General features: G+C 29.0%; 1 protein-coding gene across 1 annotated transcript; it reads left to right on the top strand.

The window, feature by feature from the left end:
- The first annotated feature begins 117 nt into the window (after positions 1-117).
- LOC111635935 (LIM domain kinase 1-like) lies at positions 118-19340 on the top strand. The gene is made up of 9 exons (XM_023381075.1): positions 118-234; positions 4490-4716; positions 9296-9443; positions 10424-10702; positions 14825-14890; positions 17114-17341; positions 17439-17593; positions 17676-17925; positions 18541-19340. Exons 1-8 carry the CDS (start codon positions 133-135, stop codon positions 17917-17919), a joined length of 1449 nt encoding a protein of 482 aa, XP_023236843.1. The 5' UTR covers positions 118-132; the 3' UTR covers positions 17920-17925; positions 18541-19340.
- The last annotated feature ends 82 nt before the right edge of the window (positions 19341-19422 follow it).

The following is a 19422-nucleotide window of genomic DNA, read 5'->3' as shown; positions in this document are numbered from 1 at the left end:
AATGTTTTATATTTCTGCTGTAACTTAAGATTTGAAAAATGTTGAAATAAGCATATTTTTCTTTACATGAAAATGTCTATTAATACTTAATTTTTGATTAACAATAATTAATTATTGAGATAATTATCTTTTATGTTCAGTTTAGATATGAATCCAGATCTTATGTCACTTCATATTGGTGATAGAATACTTGAAGTAAATGGTACACCTGTAAAAGATCATTCATTATTAGAGGTAATTTTCTATTTTAGTATGGATTAAAATTAAATATTAACTAGGTATTTTTCTAGGAAAACAAAACTAAGCTCTGCAGCGTAGGTTTTTCTGTTTTGGTTGACACAAAAGCATAAGTGTGGCAAGATGCTTCTACTGTTCTATTTAAAACAGTTTAAATCTTTGGGTAGGACATTCATGTCCATCGTCATAACTGTCAAGAAATATTTAAAACATTCACACTGTGGCCAGCAACCTAGCAATCCCAGCAAACAGTTAAAATACACACAGTGCTTGTTTTGAAAAATTGATTTTGTCACAACATTGTGCATATTAAATTCCCATATAAAGAGCAAAATAAAAAAAAATTGTTGTAGAGATCAATGTAAATTGACAGCAATTGTAAACTTGATTGACATGTAGTGGGCAACCAGTTTACAACTGGCATTTGTCCCGTAGAGTTTGCATGATAAATTTTGACTTCAGTCATCTCAGCCCATATATTGAATTTCAAAATTCTGGCATTATATATATAGTCTGTTCTGAAATGATAGAACACTGTGAAATAATGGACATTAATAAAGAAATTATAAGCATATTATAAAACAGTAGATAGGAATTGATTATTGGCTTATTATGATATTGTAAAACAACAATTTTATCAAAACATAGTAATAAAATAAAAATGTAAATGAATTTTAACAGTGTTGTGTAGGATATACTTGTCCCAAGATGATAGAGCCACTTCAATATTTAAATAAGTGATTTTATTTATTATTAATAAGCAATAAGTTTACCTTGTTTATTCGTTACTTTGTAAACTCTATCTAGCATTGTTTTTAATAAGATTTTTCTTCTCCTCATCTGTGATTTTGTGGCAAGCATCACTTACTGTCATTTTTAATGATTCCACTGATATATATTGCTTTCCATTCCTGTATACTTACCTTCCTAAAATAAAAAATATATTTTTTATAGGATTAAGACCAAGAGAACATGGGGGCTAGTCAATAATATGACATCATTTACAAAAACACACCTAAGTTTATTTTGCATTATAAGTGGATGCATTATCTTGTTGAATGTGGAAAAAGTTCCTCTAATTTTTTTCTTCAAATGGCATTTGGTGCACATCTAGTACTTGTTTGATATCCTACAGTATAAATACTTTCAGAGATAGAAGCTAGATTTGTTGTACTACCTCATCCAAATGCACACCACACCATAATACTTTTGACACTTTGATGTTGTCATGAGTGAATTAATTCATTTCTTTTAATATCATACAGATAGCTTCTCCAATCATCTGTCCATCCATGTTGAATTTCTTCTCATCAATATAACTTGTTACCATTTATCATTCCATGTCATGTTATATTTAGTTCATGTCTTTGTGGCTCTTATTTAGAGGCAGAATTTTTCTAATAATTAATATAAACACTAAAATTGTGTGGTTGAGATTATGGGATGATCTCAATTTATTCATTAACCACTTACTGTTGATGTCTTAGTGGACAGTTATTGCTTTTAGAAAGATATTTTATTCAATAACATACTTTTTTTTATAATATGCATTTTGGCAAATTACTTGAAAATAAATTTTTAAAAATATAACAAAAATCCAAAATGTAAGTCACCCTATAATTGTTAAAAAATATTTATATAAAAAACTAAAAGAGTTATTTAATTTTGATGTATCCTAGTAAATAATAGAACTGAAAACATTATTAATAAAAAAAGAAAAAATTAAGCTGATACAATTAAACTTTTTACATATAAAAACATTTGCTAAGTAATATCATAAAATTTTGTGAAAATATTCCTTAGAATAATTTATAAATATAATTGTAACTTTTATGTACTTTAATTTACAGTACAACTGAAGAGGGCCAAACTAGTAATTTGGCCAAAATGCATATTATAAAAAGAAGTATGTAATTGAATAAAACAGCTCTCTAAAAGCACTAAGGTTTCAATAATAAGTGGTTGATGAATTAATTGAGATCATCCTTTAATCTCAACCACATGATTTTAGTGTTTATATTAATTATTACAAATAAAACCACTGCTCATTGTTTCACAATAATAATTGTTATTGGTAACTATCACTTATTAAGAATTCATTTTCTTATTTTGTAGATGAATAAGGATTTGACAACTCTATATACTATTGATTTTGGTACATTTATGGCTGGAGAAGATGCAAGTTGCCTCTGACTCATTGTAGAAGTGCTAATTTTTCTGCAAATTATTCTTTTTTTTGATGGGAATTCAGTACAGGGATTTTCCATATGGCTTTTTTGTTTGATATTCTTGATTAGAACTGATGTAATTTGTCACTTATGAGAATGATTCAATTTTCTAGAAAATCCCTCATTGAAAGTTTTAATTTGTACAGTTCAGTTATTTGACCTTGTTTAAACTGAGAAAGTGATTTTCCTCTTTTCACAATAAAACCTTTATCATATATTCCAGAATTATATTTTGTAAAAATTTACCCTAATCTACTACTGTCCTGTATTTTATACCATCTGTGTGCTATATTGCTTATTAATTGCAATTTAACTGTTGAAGTAGATATTGCTATCATTTTGGGACAAGTATATTCTATATACATGGTTAAAATTCATTTATATTTTATTCAGCCCAAAGACTTTACATGATTGAAATTCAAAATTCTGGTCTTGTCACAACATTGATCTTGCTGAGTTGTACATATTTGCAAAATATTGTGTGGTGAGCATGCAGTTGCTTTAAACTTCAATTATACATAAAACACTTCCTGATTTATGAAGAACTTTGCTTATGCTCCACTCAATTAGTAGAATTTTTAATATATGGAAACATACATAAAATTTCTCCATTTTTAAAATACATATTTGATAGGAGACAAGTTTCATGTTGAATGATATATGTTTAAAATTAAATAAATTAAGAATATAATAAACTACCAAATTTGAGATACTAATGCAAAGCAGTTACTATAGCAGTATTTATTAATACAGTAAAATGTTGTTATAACAAAATTGTAGGTATCATCAAAATATATTTACTATAGTGAAATTTTGTTACACTAAAATATATTCAAAATGTCAAAGTTTAAAAAAGTTATTAAAAATGAAAAACTTGCACATTGAGAGCAAGAGATCTTTAAAATCTTTAGAAATTAAACAATAATAATAATTACTTATTATTCATTTATATGAGGGTCATTTTTAAAGTAAGAATTGTTTGCATATACTAACAACTCAAGTCAATGCTTTGGACTGCCATTTGGTGGGAAACATGCTTTAACATGTCTATGACCCTATCAATCAGCTCTGTGCTCTTCAGTGATTACACATAATTTCTTAGTAGCATTTCATTAACAATGTTGATTGTCAATTCCACAAATTGCAAGGTGCAGTTGATGATTCATTTTTTAAATGCAAAACATTTGGCCAGCTGAAATTCATCGACAGGTAATTGAAGTATGTGGAGGTGTAATGAATGAAGCAAATGTGCCAAAATGGTGTTGATTATTCAGTGAAGGGAAAACAAGCTCCATTATAATGCACATTCTCATGTCACTCAAAACACAAAAAACAGTTGCAGAAGTTTTAGTGGGAAGTATTGTTCAGTCTGGACTATATGGTGGATGGTCCACATCTACCATACAGTCCAGATTGAATTTTTGAATAGAAAAAGCATGCTGACTGATGATGACATCCACAAGACTGTCACCAACTGGTTCAAGGAACATGCAATAGAGTTTTTTACTGAGGAGATTGTCAAACTTGTCTCCTGATGTCAACCAGAATTTTGTTGAAAAATAGTTTAAGGCATATTTTCATTGTAAAAATCAGGATGTTGAGTTACAATAAATTATCACCTTATGACAAAATGATTCTTACTTAACAACTCTTGTATTTAGTAAATAATGGAGAAAAATCATTTGTACAGTATTTATTAAATGTAAAATATATTATAGTTGAGATTTTAATTTTCACCTATTGATGATAATATACAGTAGTAAAAACAAAAATGTACTGTACAATTATATAATTCTTACTTTTATTTATTTTGTCACATTGGAGAAAAGAAATGTAAAAATCTCATATCATTTAAGTTTTATGGCAGTTTTAGATCATTGATATTTATTACTTATGATGTAAAAAGAATTCTGGTTTTGAAAATTGACTATATATGATTGAGTGTTTTATTATTTTATCAATATATATATATATAGTTCTTTTCAATTGAAAATTTATATTTGCTATTTTTAAACATTTAATAGATTGAAGGTCTAATACGATCAACAAATAAAGTTTTACAGTTGACAATAGAACATGATCCAAATGCTATGCAACAAAAAAGACTTTTACCTTTTCAACAACAGCATATACAATTAGATAAAGAAAGAATTTATAAAAAACGAGAAGAAAGTGGTGGTAGATCACGACAGTTACGCAAAGGAAAGGGAAGCAAAGAAAGATCCTCATCATTACCAAAACTTTTAGCCAGGTATGTATTTCTGTTTTAGAAATTTGAAATTTTGAAAATTACTTTTATGAATATACTGTGAAAAATTACATTTATTTCAAAATACTATTTTTAAAGTGTTATAAGAATTTTAAAATTTAAATACTACCAGTTGAAATAGAATTTTTAAAAACATTAATGGAGTTTTAAATAAAATAGCAAGTTAATATATGTAAATATCATATATTTAGTGCCTATTTGTATTTGAGATTATAAGGTTATCATAATTCTTGTTTAATAAAATAAAGATTACCGAATTTTCAAAATTTTATTTGGACTATACTGATATGAGCAATCTGGTTTCAGACATACTGTGTTCTTTAAAATTGTCAAATTCCAAAAGTCAAACAATGGAATTGTGTATTATAAAAGATGTCTCAATCCCAGAGAAAATGAAAAATTATAAAATCTTACATTAAGATAGAAAGTTTTATTTTTTTTTATATTAAGTATATTAAAATGCATAAAACATTATTAAAAATACTAAAATCTTAAAAAGAAAATACTAGAAAATATTGTAACAATTGATTTTAAAATCATTAAAATTAAAACTGGGAGAAAGTGCTACTAAATGATAACTTGCAATTTTTGTCTGGTGGCTGAAGATGTACAAAATTGATATAGAAAAAGTGACTTAGGAATATCAAAGTATTATATATGGAAGAGTGAATTATCTGAAAGTCTGGGATATATGTCACTGCTTGAGAGCTCAGATTTGTCCTCTTCAAAGTAGCTACTTCTCCATTAAAAAATGGCTTCAATTTTCCTCTTGGTTTTAAATCCCTTGTTCATTGAAAAAAATCTTTCAAGCTTTCTAGAAATGATCTGTGCTACTGGACAATTGTCTTGCTATGCCTGGGTATCAGCTACAATCTTGAGGGCATCACACAGTTGAATCCCCACAGTTTCCAGCTGTGTAATTACAGCCAGCAGTCTTCCAAACTGAGATTTAAGATTTGCTTTTCTAAAAAGTTGTATAATTATCCTTCTTACATAGTTGGGTTATCTGTCATAAAGTATACAATTGTTTGGTTTGGTTTTATTCGATCTTAGCAACATAACATATGGGCAATCTGCTGATGGGGAATGACTCCTTGGAGGTCTTTTATGGGAAACTGGCCCCTATTTCGGTGTTACTAATGTGAAGTAAACCTGGAAAACGCCACATGGCCAGCCCATTGGCAAGGCATGAATACATTACCAACTACCAGTGTTCAGAGATTTTATCCACTTTGCCAGTAGTGGACATATACAATTGAAGGTATGTGAAATTTTAAAAAAATTAGCATTTACTGAAAGTAGAAGTGACAGTTTCGTCCTTATAGGTCTCTCTTTTGAAAACGTGCCAAAACTTCTGTTGTTTAAAGCTAACCCTAGAAGCAAGCCAACCCCTAGTATCATGACGTGACAACGGTAGATAAAATTGGAAAAAACTTGACAATTTCAAAATGTAGTGGTAAAGGCTACAAAATTCCCAAAACAAAAATTAAAAAATAGATGTCATACCATATTTTTGTTTAAAAAAGACCTATCCCAAAATTTTGGCCAAAATATGACTTTATAAGACCTATAAAAGCTTTTCATTTATACTCAACATGACCTGAAACATGTCTCTGTGAAGTCAGGAGTTCAATTGGACTCATAAAAAAAGTATGACTTTTCCTTAAATCCAAGGCCTATTTATGAGTATACTAATGTTTTATTTGGTAATCCTTACACAAAATCTCAATCTGGAGGACCATATTGATTATCTAATACAATATGGAAATTAATTGTGTATCCAGGAATACAATTAAATAAACAGAATATATCTAAACAACTTACTTCAAATTATTGAAAAGGAAACAGGATGAATACAGACATTTATTTTTAAACTGCAAAAAAATTTGAAATAACTATAACATGAAAATGTCAATAAAGAAAACAAAGGCATTTAAAGGAAAATATCCAGTAAGAACGAAAAATAATCTGATAATCATATTATTTTTTGTTTTAAATACTCTGGTTTCAATAAAAATTATCATGATATAGACAAACTCCATAAATTCCAATAAATTTGTGCACTATTAGAAAAAAACAATAGTTAAATCTAAATATTGGTTATTTCTCAGTAATGTGAACTAGTTCTAGTCAATAGTTGATCTGTTATATTAACAGATCAACTATTAAGATGGCTTACAGTATTATTTTTGATTGTAATGCATAATATATAAAAGGAATTAATTAATTCTGCAAACGAACATCACACAAAAATGTGCAACATACATTTTTTCATAATCCCTTTGATAATTTAAGACATTTGTTGCAACATGTGATAACCTTACCAGGGATGCACAACCTTTTCTGAAGAAGGGCCAAATTAGGATTAAGTTTACTGACTGGGGGCCGGACCTCCAAGTGATTAATGCGATGGATGAGATTGGATGCTGGCAGCAATCTTCTTGATGTCTAGCGTAATGGCAGATGTTGAAACAACCAGCAAATTTTCCAAATTCTCGTTGGTTAACCTGTTCCGTGTTTGGCACTTGTTTAAATTCATAAGCGAAAAAGCTTGTTCGCATACATACCATGTTTGGAAAGGGAAGCAAAGAAAGATCCTCATCATTACCAANGAAAGAAGGGATTTGGCCTGTACCATCCGCGGGCCGCATAAACCTTGATAGGGGGCCGTAGTGGCCCGCGGGCCGCAGGTTGTGCACCCCTGACCTTACCAATGTCAACTGGGTGCCAAGTAGTTAAGGTGTTAACTCACTGCTCTGGAAACAAATCCAGTCAGGTTGAAAAACCCCAAGAATATTTTGAAGGGTAGTCTATTTTGAATAGCTGGCCATGCCATTGTGACCCTGGCAAAACCTACAGTGGGTTTGATAGAAAGATTCTCTTGGTGCTCACAGAGCAGAGAGTCTTGTTTTTTTCTTTGCTGACTTTAGTTTTACAATATATTTCATATCATCATCATATCCAAAACAATAGGCTGATCTATTTCTTTAAGATATGAAATGTCATTTGATGCTAAATTTGGATTGTATGGTGTATGATATAATAACTCATTGTTTTCAGCAGTTTGATTGTTTCATTAACTATATAATAAATTTGTTTTGAAGACTGGTGAAAATTCGCAATTATTAGTTTTTAATAACATAATCAGTCTTTTAGTTTCCTAATACAAGCAATCAATTAATAAGTTGGATTTTGGCAAGATTGTTGAGACCAATAAAATTGTATGTCATTAATATTTTCAAAATAATTTAATAATTTATTTTTTTTAAAATATGACTAGATAAAGCATTATTCTGTTTCATAATATATTGGGTCGTCAAGGATGAAATTTGTGGAAAAAAAGGCAAAGTTGGTTGATAACTTACAAATGTAAGGAATTATTTTATTCATCAAAGTATGCACCCATATTGTCTATACACTTTTGCCATTTAAGTGGCAGGTTGTTCAGGCTGGTGGTATAAAACCCTGCTGGACGAGAGTCAATGAATTCCCGGGAGGCCAGTTTTACAGCATCGTCGGAATTAAATTGTTTTCCTATTAAAAAGTTGTCCAAATTGCAGAAGAACTGGTAGTCAGTGGGGGCTAGGTCTGGTGAGTATGAAGGATGATGATAAAGTTCCAACTCCAATTTCTGTAATTTTGCCACAGTCATTTGTGCAGTGTTTGGTCTATTGTTATCATGCAATAAGATAGGAGTTGATCTGTTGACCAATCTAGGCTGTTTTTCTTTAACTTTTTGCATCATTTTGTCCACTTGGTTGCAGTATATTTCTGCTGTGATTGATGAGCCAGGTTTCATGAAATCATAATGGATCACACCTGTGCTAGACCACCAAACACTCACCATCAGCTTCTTTTGATGAATATTGCATTTTGGAGTGTGTTTTGGTGATTCATTCCCATCCAATCACTGTGCTGAATGTTTGCGATTGTCATATTGGATCCATTTCTCATCACAAGTGACAATTTGATTCAAAAATGTGTCAGATTTGTGATGACAAAGCAACATCAAGCAAGCTTCCAAATGCTTTTGTTTCTGTTTTTCATTTAGTTCACGTGGAATCCACTTATCAAACTTTTTCACTTTACCAATTTGAGCTAAATAAGTTAATATTATTTGTTTGCTAACACCAAACCTCAACGATAATTCATAGGCACTCTGAGATGGATCAGACTTAACGGTTGGCAATATTATTACCTACAAATTTCATTCTTGATGACTTAATAGATATACACATAATACTCTTGCTATTATTTGAAAGTATACAATTTGTTTGTACTAATTACTATATGAACAATTTTGATGACACATATGATATATTTTCTGTTTTGATAGGATAGAAATACTTTTTGAAAAGTAGTATAAAATAAAAAATTTCAGTTAGATTTTCTTCTAATTAATTTAGTAACCATATAAAATAGGGTTTCCTGGCATTCTGGTCAATCTCACTTTATGCCTGCAGATTACCTAATGCAAGGAAATATGGTAAAAAATGTTTCATATTAAAATAATAAAATATATAAACATTAATTTTGAATTGTATTGTTATATTATTGATAGTGAATCTTCATCTTCAAGCAGACTTCCTTATGATTTAAGTAGAACGAAATCATTTAGAGTTGAGCCAAAACCTCACAGAATATTCCGTGCATCTGATCTTGTACAAGGGAAACTTTTGGGAAAAGGCTTTTTTGGTCAAGTGTATCAGGTAATTATATTTTTGCATTTTGTATATTGAATTTTGATATGACAATGTTTAGTGCTGTGCTAATAACAAATGTATCAAACTGAAATTGGCAAATGTTTGTGATATTGATATTGTAGATAAATACTGAATGTTGGTGTTTGGTATTATTAGTACTTGATAATTTTTGATGTGTGATATTTTATGGTATTTATTGAAGTTTATTTATTATTGATATATCAAATGAATCTCAGTATCAACTCTGATATCAATATCAAATATTTGGTTTAGCTCTAATAATGTTGCACTCTTGTGTGTGTTAATGCTAATTGAATATTAATTTATTACATTTTAAATAATATAAATATTTTCATGTATCATGTGTTTTTCAAAATTAAGTCTGTTTATTTTTAACTATACAAATATTAGTTTAATNGGAAAAGGCTTTTTTGGTCAAGTGTATCAGGTAATTATATTTTTGCATTTTGTATATTGAATTTTGATATGACAATGTTTAGTGCTGTGCTAATAACAAATGTATCAAACTGAAATTGGCAAATGTTTGTGATATTGATATTGTAGATAAATACTGAATGTTGGTGTTTGGTATTATTAGTACTTGATAATTTTTGATGTGTGATATTTTATGGTATTTATTGAAGTTTATTTATTATTGATATATCAAATGAATCTCAGTATCAACTCTGATATCAATATCAAATATTTGGTTTAGCTCTAATAATGTTGCACTCTTGTGTGTGTTAATGCTAATTGAATATTAATTTATTACATTTTAAATAATATAAATATTTTCATGTATCATGTGTTTTTCAAAATTAAGTCTGTTTATTTTTAACTATACAAATATTAGTTTAATAGTTATGCTTTAATATTTGATTGGTATGTAAACAACATATTTATTTCAATCCAAACTTTATTAAATAAGAATAAAGTTTTGTTAATAATTGTATAACAAATTTTGTTAATAAATTTTTTTAAAACAGATAACTCACAGAGATACTGGGGAGGTAATGGTATTGAAAGAACTGTACAGGGTAGATGAAGAAGCACAAAAGAACTTTTTAAAAGAGGTAGCTGTCCTTCGTTCATTAAACCATGAAAATGTTCTACACTTCATCGGAGTATTATATAAAGATAAGAAACTTCACCTGGTGACTGAATACATAAGTGGTGGAACATTAAAGGAACTCATTCATAATTTAAATGAAACATTGCCTTGGGAACAGCGTGTGAATTTTGCAAGAGATATTGCATCGGGAATGGTAATATGCAAAATTTATTTTAAAATTTTAGTATTCAGTTTAAGTTTAATGATATATATTGATTATAAATCAGTTANTTAAAATTTTAGTATTCAGTTTAAGTTTAATGATATATATTGACTATAAATCAGTTATTGCTATTAAATATCTTACTAATAATGAAATTTATTATAAAAAAACAAATAATAAACAGAAATTATATAAATTACAGAAATTAGATTTGCAAATAATGAAATAAAGTTTTTAGTTCATTTTAAACACATGAAAATTATATGATTGATTTAAAACATATATTTGGAAATTTGTTATAATTTTGCTACGGATGTGATTAATTTTTTGAATTTTGTTAAACATATTATACAATTGTATCAATATGGTCCAATTTTTAACTTACACCATGGAACTGCTTTCTTGGTTTTATATTAAATTGCTTTGTTTAAGCATTTTATTAATTAATTATCTATAATTCTCTGTAAAATCAAATAAGGATATAAAACCATTATTCATTACTTAAAATTTTTCAGTATTGTTAATTTTTAGAGGATATGGCTATCTAAAAGACAATATGTCTTTTAGATAGCCATATCCTCTAAATTTTTTCTCTCATATTATGAGAGAAAAAATTTAAAAACAACTGGGATTAGAATTTCATTGTTATAATGTTTATTATGGGATTGGCTGAAAAGTAATGCACACTTCTCATAACTCACAAATTAAAAGATATGAAATAAAAAAAAGGCCAGAAAGTATACTTTATTGGCTATAAGAACCATTTACTTCTCAACATAGCCACCATTTACAGTTCTACGTTTCTCCCAGTGGTGAACCAATTTTTCATCCCATCAATGAAGAATTCTGCAGTCTTTCCTTGATTCATGACTTCAATGCAGCCTTCACTTCACTCTTAGTGAAATGAATGCCCTTAAGGTCCCTCTTTAAACTTTGGAAGAAGTAAAAATTGCACAATGCCAAATCCAATGAGTATGGAGGTTAAAGAATGGATTCAAATTTCAACTGCACAAGAGCCTCTATAATATTGCATGATGTGTGGCTGAATGTTATCACATTGCAAGGTTATCAGCTCAGTTGGATTTTCTAACACAACAACCACATCTCAAATGTTTTAAGGTCTCTATGTATTGTGCATAATTCACAGTCATTCCACTGCCAAGAACTTCATTGTGTACATGTTTGACATCTCAGAATAGTCAAGATAATTTTTTTAGCAGAGGGTTGTCTGAATTTCTCGGGTCATGCAATGCCAGTATTCCATGCTTTGTCTTTTTTTCTTCTGGGTCATAATGATGCACTGAACTTTTGTCTCCTGTCACATGTTTCAGAATTGTTTGCAACATTGTTTTCATTGTCATTTGTTTGGTTGCAATTTTGAAATTGTAGACCTATAAATTTCCACTGTTGTCTCTCTGTCTGTCATCCTTTAATTTTAAGAATGGTGTTAGCTAGAGGAAAGTCAAGACAGAATATGGAAAGCTTAGGAGTCTCTTTCCACTACGCTTTCATTATCTGGATTAACTATATATGGACTTCCACTTTGGGCTGGAAGTCACATTATTTCAATTCAAAAATTTTCTCCTAAATGGAGTTAAATATATGACTGGCATGACTTCATTGTTAACAGGAAAAGTATGATGTACAGGAGCAAGACACTACTAAAATTAGTGCATTGTGATGATGTCACAGTCAAATAATTTCTCACTCTTTTCTGTGAAGTTTGCACAATACTTACCATGAACGAATTTTACAATAATCCAATTGCTTGATCTTTAAATATGTCTAGCTGGGTAATGTGTTATTACATGATGCAACAATTGCTTTGGATTTGTTTTTTTACAAGCTTCTCATCAGTCACAGAAACTGGTCAACCACTGCTAGGTTCATCCTCAATATTTACTTTACCAACTCCCAGTGCATGAAATGTTATTGCCCACCTATTCACAGTACTTCAGTCAATAGTTTTATAAGCATAAACAGCTTGTAGATGTCAATGAATGCCATTAGCGACTTTTTAACAGCAGAACAAGTGAATCCATTAGGATTTACTTTTAAAAATTCAATTGCTGTGCATTGTTTTAACATATCAACATAGCAGGAACACTTGACTCCATGGGCAACAGCTATTGACAAAGGACAAGTGAGTGGAATTCAACAAATTGTTATATTTCTGATGTGGTGTGGGAATGTAGCTACCACATGGCAACACATGCTGCTCTGTATGATGTTTTCTTCTTGCATTAGGTGTAACTGTGCATTACTTTTCAACCAATCCTTGTATTATTAAATAGGGTATGTTATTTTTTTAAAAAGGTGAACAGTCTCAAATTATAATAACCAGAAAATATTGTTCCTTGTCAGTAAGATGAATAATCCAACAGAAAATTATTTAAGTAGATTTAGTTCTACTGAAAAATTAGAAGCTTGCAATAATAAAATAGAATCAGCAAAATACAATACCTAAAACATGTTTAAGATGTGCTATAATTTTGCAATTGAATTTTTAAGATTTTTTTTATGGAGGGAAAAGTTTATAAATATTCAGTTGTATTAAGTCTTTTGAGTAACAGTTAGTTCTAAGCCATCCTTTGTTCATCAATGGTGGTAGCCAATGTTTGTTTGCTGTGTGCTGGTATAAGCCCAGTAGACTTGATATTGTTGTCCTTGAGAATTCTAGGATTATTGCCATTTCAAAGATGGAATGACCTATCAGTTCATGATTAAAGTTACTAAGGTTGCCATATTTGCTTATTTTCATTGATTGTGTAATATATTGTTGGAAAGGCTAGATGTTCTCCTACTTATACTCTGACTTTGGTTTGACTATGTAAAACTCTGCTTGAAGGTTCCATAACCTAAATCTCTAATGTTTTATATACACCAGGAGATCAATCTCACAAGAACTAGCATGAAGCATTTGGTGATGTTGCAAGTCAAACCTAGCATGCTATGAGCTGGATGTTCATTGTACCACCAACTTCTTGTGCTGCTACTTTTTTGTTTTATTATCTAGTACAAATAAAATTTATAACTAAAAATGTATAAATTAAAAAACATACTAATATTAAATGGTAATTAAATTTTGCAAAACAAGTTATTAAAATATTTGTTTTTGTAAGCTGTCATAAACATTATTAAATTTTAATTTTTGACAAGACTATGTCGTTTATAAAATTGTACTGCCTGCTGGGTAACCAACTTAGAGGTATGAAGGAGTACATGTTAGGAGTTGCAATTTGGCACAGAGTATTAATTAGTTGGCCAAATCATGCGCGCATAAAAAAACTAAACTCTCGGTACTCGGGGGACCGAGAACCGAGTCAAAATAAAATTCAAAATGGCGACACTCTCTACAAACAGGCAGTAGTGCGAGATTTGTGCATGCATTGCTCGTTGGGAATGCAAATGTTGTGAAATTGAATTTTGACAAACACGTGTGTTGGGAAGTTCAAAATGAGAAATCAAATTTTGACAAATGAATCTTCGAAAAAACCCATTTACCTGTCCCATGTTATTACCGCCATATCTCTGGTTGTGACATGCTGACCTTGACCGGTTGACCTGCAATATCTCGTTTCAGCATTGGAACCTTTTTTCAAAGTAGATGGTGCTAGTTGTTACAATTTTATATTAAAACTAACTTCTGAAATATAATTTGGTTTTTTTCTACATTTATTAATATATATATATTGTTTGTGCAAAATAAAAAAATAATTTTGGATGATATGATAGCCAAGATTATTTTTTTCAAAAACAAGAAATTTTTGTTAGACATGAACAAAAATTCAACTTGGGGCGACATGTAGCGTTGAGAATTGTATAGGTTACTTTCACCGAAAATGCATTGTGGACAACCTCGTGGTCATGGCCAGCAGTTTGAAAAATTGCGCTCAAAACCAGCAATGCCAAAGATTGGCGAATGAGGACAAGACCAGCCTTGAGCGTCAAAGTGATTCCGCTTAGTAGTGAGTCTCCAAGACATAGTCTTGCCCCAAATACGGCCTTGCTGTTTTAATTGTTCAATTTATGATAAATGAAAAATAAAATTTTCAGGTATAAATTATAATAAATAAAAGTATTTATTATTAATATTTATTTTATTTTTTTCAGGCTTATCTTCATTCCATGAATATTATTCATAGGGATTTAAATTCTCATAACTGTTTAGTAAGAGAGGTAATACTTTGTGTATAATTATATTTATACAATTTTTTATATTTTATTATAAATAAATTTTCTTTTTTATAAACCAAAATTATCATCATTTGTCATCATCAGTAACAATAATACAAAATTTAGAAAGGAAAGTTGTATATTTTACACTTAATGTTTCAATTTCTCAGGACAAATATAGTGTGTTTATCTGAATTTATTAGAACGGTAGTTATTTCAGATTTCTGAGATTTCATTTAAATTTTAAAGGCCAGATATATAAATCATTGCTTTGTAATTATGATGATTAAAATAATTAACATAAATTTAAATTAACTGGTTGAAGGAAATATTTAGCTGGACAGTTGTCTGACTAGAGTGAAAGTTGAAATGATATCTTTAAAATATGTTAACAAAAAGCAACATATAACTGAAATAAGGATTAATATGTTAATAAGTACAGCATGAGTATTGATTTGTAACAGAATCTGTACTGGTTGGACCATCTAAAATAGTGATGGTAAACTTTTTCTTGTGGTGGTTGAAAACTGAATTTGAAGTGTAGTAATTCCAAATTGTGAGCAAAATATTTAATTTAATAAAAAAATGCTTAATTGGTTTTTTAATTTTCAAAAATTTATTTTTCTATAAAATAAAGTTCATTTTTTTATCTATTCATTTATATAATGTGATTATAATGTTAATAACCATTTCATTTAATGGGAAATCTGTTGTTTTACTTGATGACTTTTTAAAATTCTATCTGTTAATTTGTGCCTTTGACTTTTCACAATAGCTTTTCAATACTTTTGCATATTTAGTGTGAAAGCAGAATCTTAAATCTATCAAATGTTTTTTTATAATTTATAAAAACTTGATACTTACTAAACATTTAATATTACATGTAATTACCTTGTACTGTACCTTGAAATTGTTGCATGAGTCATGGGTTCACTGCTGATCTAAAATATATTTCCAAGGAGAACATGGAATGTTTTTAATGGTGAAGCATATTAAAATAGATTTCATAATTTTTTAAAGCACCAAAGAAATTAAATTAGAATTATTTAGATTTAATGTTATGTTTTAGTAAAATTTAAACTAACTTAACTTCCCTTAGGCATGTAGAGTTTTAAGAACTTACTTGGGGCATTGTATCTGTGAGATACATATCTGTTAAAATATAAAATTTGCATTATGTATGCTTGACTATGATTATATCTTTGATTTCTACATTTTCTCTACTATCTAACAGTATAAAATACTGTGGGTTAAAAGAATGAGAGTTTTATTTATATTTTCAGTAATTTGATCTGTAAATGCAAAAAACTAAACTTACAAAATTTCAATTTACCATAAATCATTTCAACTTTCAGATTTGTTCAATTTCACAGGATTGTAATATCTTTCAACTTCAGCGTAGTAAAGCTTTGTTTATTGTCTCCTGCAAAAGTAATAGACTCTGGTTCCCCACTGTGAAGGACAACAAACTGCTAATTTGTTTTATTACTTTGTTTTCAAAAACTCCCTTCTCTGTTAGTAGTGGGTCAAATGACTAACAAATTGTTTTCTTGCAAAAAATGTTTTCTTTTAGATTAAAAACTAGTATTGCCAGTAATGAATTCTATAATTTTATTTTTAATTGTTTAAAAAATGTTGATAAAATTACCAAATAAATGTTTGTGTAACAATTACTAAATGGCATTGCTATGTAATGAACATAATACTTTCAATTTTGCAACAATTAAAATTTAAATTTCTTATCATGCTCTGATCATGAGGAAGAAGGGTGATAACACCAAAGCTAGAAAATTGCATTGTCAAAAATAGCTGTAATGACTTATTTGAAATGAACTGGGATTGGTCCAGACATTGAAACCAAGAGAAAAAGATAGAATGTATAGTATTGCAGTAAATAGTATTGCAGAATGTATAGTATTGTTTTTTTTTAAATAAAATTTCTCTGAATAAAGGGTCATAAACTTGAAAACCTTTGTAGGAATCAGTTTAGGAATACTTCAAAGCCATCAGTTCAACTGTTATTTATTTTTGAGAAATTCAATAAAAAAAACACCATGTATCTGCTGGATACATATGCCCCAGAATGCCAGTTAAATTGGAAATGTTAAGAAAGCTGGATATAAGGATAAATCTTTGTTGTTGTTTAATTGTAATGAGACTTATAAAATTTAAATGATAGATCTATATTATTATTTCATTATAGCCTTTTTTTATCTTTCTTCTTAGAATAAAACAGTTGTTGTAGCAGATTTTGGTCTTGCCCGAATTATATGTGATCAAAGCAATCAGTATTCTACACGTCGATATGGAAAAAGATGTTCCACTAAAAAGTATGAAAGAAAGAAAAGGTATACTGTAGTAGGTAACCCATACTGGATGGCTCCTGAAATGATGAAGGGTAAAAAATATGATGAAAAAGTAGATATATTTTCTTTTGGAATTGTGTTATGTGAGGTAAGAAAATTGATTTAGAAATAATTAATTTTTGAACTAATATATTGGTTCAAAACTTAATTATTCATAATTTACATTTCAAAATATTTCATTTTAGATAATAGGAAGAGTTCAGGCTGACCCTGACTATTTGCCAAGAAGTAATGATTTTGGTTTAAACACAGTAGTATTTAAAGAAAAGTTTTGTGCCAATTGTCCTGAGTCATTTTATACCATAGTTTTTCTTTGTTGTGATTTGGATCCAGAAAAAAGGCTTGTGGTTTAATTACATTTATTCCTATTTAAGTTCATACTTCAGAATTTTATTAAAACTTTATTTATTTTTTCATTTTAGACCTCCATTTGAACAACTAGAAACTTGGTTGCAAGAAATGGCACTTCATCTTGCAGTTGGTGCTCCATTGCCTCAGGATTTGGTAAATGAAATAACTAATTATAACAATAGAAGTTTGTCGTCGTCATCGGACGAATCAATTCCAGAAACACTTTCACCAGAACCAAGATGCCCTCCATTACGTACCATAAGTGAACAGGGATTAGATTCACCAAATTCCTTAGCAAGTTTTAAAGACTCATAGTTAAAGGTAAATTTATATATTGGTTGTTACTACTGTAAAATAAACATTTTGACATGATATAATGTGATTCCAAAAAAAATAAATTGTTTCTTCAATGCTTTGCAACAAAGATGGGAAATAAAAGGCATGCATTGTCATTAATTTCCCATCTTTGTCGCAAAGCATTGATTTCAAAAAGAAATATGTGATAATGTACTGTTTTTAGACTGTGTAAACGGGAATATTTTACAACACAATTTGAAGTTTTAATTTCTCAAACAAGCGAGCAACACTCAGGCACCCAACAATTAATTTATAATCACAACACTGGTTCTTGACCAGCCACACAGCTATACACTCTGGTTAGCTCCCCGGTCAGCACTGACTCAACATACCAAAAGGCAAGTGCACAATTTCTCCCTTTCTAGGCGGGACAATCTCACCCCACATTCTTAGGGACACGTGTGACAGTTCTGTTGCCTGTACATCAACGCTCAGTAACATATACACACCTGACACATGTTACAATTTTGTTTAATTGTATATCGAACTTAACAGTCACTGACACAGTTTAAATTATGAAAATTCTATGTTTTCTTTTTAATTCTAATTTACTGATTGGTATATTCTATTTTTGATTAGGTATTGTGGCAACTTCACTCCTTTCCCTCAGGTATTATTGTATCCTATCTTCGCTGGATATTCTACCAAGCAATTAATTAAAATTATATAATTTCTACAAATTAAATCTGTAAATATACTTGGAGTGCCTTTTAAAATTTTAAACTGTTAATATTTGTTCTTTCTATGAATTTTAATAATTCTTTCTGTATATAAAATCGTACATGATTACGAGACAATTATGATAATCTGCTGGTCAGGTTTCATTTATTCTGTTGTAGTTCTACAACAGTATTTAAATTACAACAAAAAGTATGTTTGCTGTTGTAAAATTTAATTTTTGTTACAAGATGTGGAGACAGAGTAGGGGAGAGAACGTTAATACAGTACAAATATTAATTAAAATGAAAGTGATGTCAAAATAGTCACTAGTGATAATTTAACTAATATGCAGTCACAAATGATATCATTTTAATAAATTGTTAAGCTCTCTATTTAAATAGTGTTCCAATCTATTTTATTTTATAGATCCATAGTGCTTTTTTTAATCTGGATATTTCTAGAAAATAATAATTGTCTTAGTACAAATTTAAAGCCATACATTTCTTCTTACTACAAGTATAGATTGAAGATTAAAAAAGTATGTTTTACAAATGATAGATAAAGCAGAAAACTATTAATTTTGAACCTTATGCATAATTTTTGTATTTTGTACAGTTTAGGCATTTATAAATAATCCAATGTAATTAGGTAATAATTGCCTTAAGACTTTTGTATATAATGTCAATTTATGTATCATTTTAAATATCAAAATTACTATTTTTATATAAATAAAAAATTAATATTTAATATTTTATTATTTGAAAAAATTTTAGAGANAAATTCGTATATACTATTATTACC

The sequence above is a fragment of the Centruroides sculpturatus genome, unplaced genomic scaffold (genome assembly GCF_000671375.1).
Source record: "Centruroides sculpturatus isolate CEXI.00-Female unplaced genomic scaffold, Cexi_2.0 scaffold793, whole genome shotgun sequence".
Taxonomy (NCBI): Eukaryota; Metazoa; Arthropoda; class Arachnida; order Scorpiones; family Buthidae; genus Centruroides; species Centruroides sculpturatus.
Note: the sequence above shows the minus strand (reverse complement) of the source record. Positions and strands in the feature narration are given on the sequence as shown.